This window comes from Eucalyptus grandis, chromosome 4, assembly GCF_016545825.1.
Source record: "Eucalyptus grandis isolate ANBG69807.140 chromosome 4, ASM1654582v1, whole genome shotgun sequence".
NCBI lineage: Eukaryota > Viridiplantae > Streptophyta > Magnoliopsida > Myrtales > Myrtaceae > Eucalyptus > Eucalyptus grandis.
Genome location: NC_052615.1, coordinates 26,680,795 through 26,683,244, shown reverse-complemented (window position 1 = coordinate 26,683,244; position 2,450 = coordinate 26,680,795). Strand labels below are relative to the sequence as shown.

General features: G+C 45.4%; 1 protein-coding gene across 1 annotated transcript; it reads right to left on the bottom strand.

Annotated features, from left to right (window-relative positions):
* Positions 1–668: 668 nt before the first annotated feature.
* Positions 669–2,038, bottom strand: LOC104441527 (cytosolic sulfotransferase 12). The gene is given in 4 exon segments (XM_010054677.3): positions 669–919; positions 922–1,740; positions 1,743–1,790; positions 1,793–2,038. Coding segments are annotated over 4 exon segments (981 nt in total). The 5' UTR covers positions 1,848–2,038; the 3' UTR covers positions 669–860.
* Between the last annotated feature and the right edge of the window lie 412 nt (positions 2,039–2,450).

Sequence of the window (2,450 nt, the reverse complement as noted above, 5' to 3'; positions counted from 1 at the left end):
TGTAGGCATTACTTTCTCTAGTGCACGACAATCAAGTATCTTTCAGTGGTGAGGTTAGATACAGAGGCTTATCGCACGAGAAGATTCATTGCTGGATCCATTATTGCTCTGGAATAACGTAAGAAATCTGAAAAGGCACATAGAGGCTGTAAGTCACCGACACGCATAAAGATCACGTGATTGAAACAGGAAAACCCCTTCTCAAAAAAGTGACTCAAGCCCAACTTAACAGTAAAAGTAGTGTACCGTTTTGGTGAAAAAAGAGATCCCAATGAATGGAGTCTTGAAAATATCTCCGCGAGGGTGGCTGGACACTCTTTTCACAGGGTGAGAGAGAGAGAGAGAGAGAGAGAGAGAGAGAGCACTTTCAGTAATGGCAGGGGTGGCCTCGTGCGACGGCAGTGAAGAACGAGCAGCAAGCATGATGGCAGTTAGTATGTGCATGACCTAAGATCTGCTAAAACACATTTTTTTTTTCATTGAAAGGATTGTAATATTTGAAAATTCAAAGATATTGTACATGACATAGTAATGTGGTCTAGCTAAATGCTTGACTTTGGGGAGTTAGTATGTGCATTTTGACATTGTATCATCTTATCTTGTGGAAATAATTACTATAGATTATAAATCCCATCATGGCAACTAAAAAGAACTAAAGGACCATAATCTTCTCACTAGCAAATAAAAGGACGATGCATTCATAGAAGCACAAATACATTCTTATAGTTTTAACATTGCGATTAAACATACAGCACATCATGACACTAATTTACTCGCACAACTCTGAGAGGCCAACTGGACATTTGCCACAGACAGTCATTATTGATTATTGTTGCCATAGTAACAAACCCAAATTGAGATCAAAGCTTCAACCCTGAACCGTGCATCTTCTCTTGCATGACACGGTCAACTCTCTCCCCATCTCGACACTCATGTGATTCACCCAATCTCCGACGTCGCCTTTCCTAAAGTACGACTTGGTCTCTTGTCCAGTCGATAACCTCCCACTCTTGTTCACCTCCAGCATGCTCAAACTATCGAAGCTACACATCCTCACTATGCCGTCCACGGTCCCATCTCTCAGCTCTTGTTCGCCGAATGGACAACCTAAGAAATCGGCGAGCCTCTTGACATGAACATGCGGGTCCTTTTTCATGTCTTCGTACCTCAAGAACAACGCCCTGTCAGGCATCTCCAAGCTCACCTTGTAGTATCCCTGCACGTGGTCCCAGTAGGGTCCAAACGGGCTTACGCCCTGGCAGAAAGCATCGAGGCACTCTCCGAGCGGCATCCCACCTGTCTCTTTGGACCTCAGCTTGTTGGCGAAGTGCCAGAGCGAGACGAAGGTGTCCTTAGGGTTCCTGCACAGGTACACCAGCTTGCACCCAGAGTCCTTGACCGACTGTGGGAGTGATTGATAAGGCAAGTGGGTAGTGAAGAGCCTGGGGGGTGGTAGTGAATTGAGATTGGGGATCTCTTGCCCGAAGTAGAGCTTGAGCTCCAAGAATGGCACGAGGTCGTGGGGGCTTTGGGTGAGGAGAGGGTGTTGTTGCATTGAAGCCGGGTACTTGGCCCGGTTCGAGAGACAGAAGAGGATGGCCTTCAACCAGGTGGTGCCGGACTTGGGGCCGGTGATGAGGAGGATGTCGGTTTCTTGGGCTCGGAAGTTGTCTTGGCAAGCGAGGACCCCGTTCAAGAGCTTCGGGGCAACCCAGAAGCCTTGGTATTGGTAGAGAGAGGGGTAATCCAGCCTTTTTCGTGAGGGAGCGAGGGAAGGAGGTCTCGGCATTTTGGGAGATGTCATCTTCTTGCAAGTACTTTGCTTGGGAAGGTTGAGAGGGTGTCATGATGGAGGAAGTGAGGGAGAATTTCAGAGTGAAGTGTTAGTAATATAGCTACTTTATACCCACCCACGCATGGCGGAGATGTTTGAGGGCTTGCCTTTCCTCTCCGGAGGTTCTGGGTTCGAACTCCCTTATTAGCTCTGTGATTTAAGTGGAGGTCCATGGCAGTCAATTACTATACTAGTCTCCCCCAGGTATAGTCACGAATACCGAATCGGCATAAGCCAACAAGGGAAAGTGGATCCTCAGTCACCAATATATATATAGCTACTTTAGGCTCGGCGAAGGGACAAAAGGGGTTTGCTTATTATTAAATAGAGAGGCTTAGTGCATAAGAAAATTCATATTGCTCGGTCCATTAGTGCTTTTGAATAATGGAAGAAATCTGGAAAGGCTTTAGCTAACTCCTTTTTCACATGTAGTGGGTGTTTAATAAGTTAATCACTGTGTGTATAGGTCTTACTCGGTCAAATTGATATTTCTCGATACCCTACATTCAGATATTTTATATCATCTTTATATAAAGAGATTTTGGGCATACTTTTCGTACTCCTCGCATTATCCGCAACTCCCGTATTACTTAAAAACATGACAATTTTGGTAATT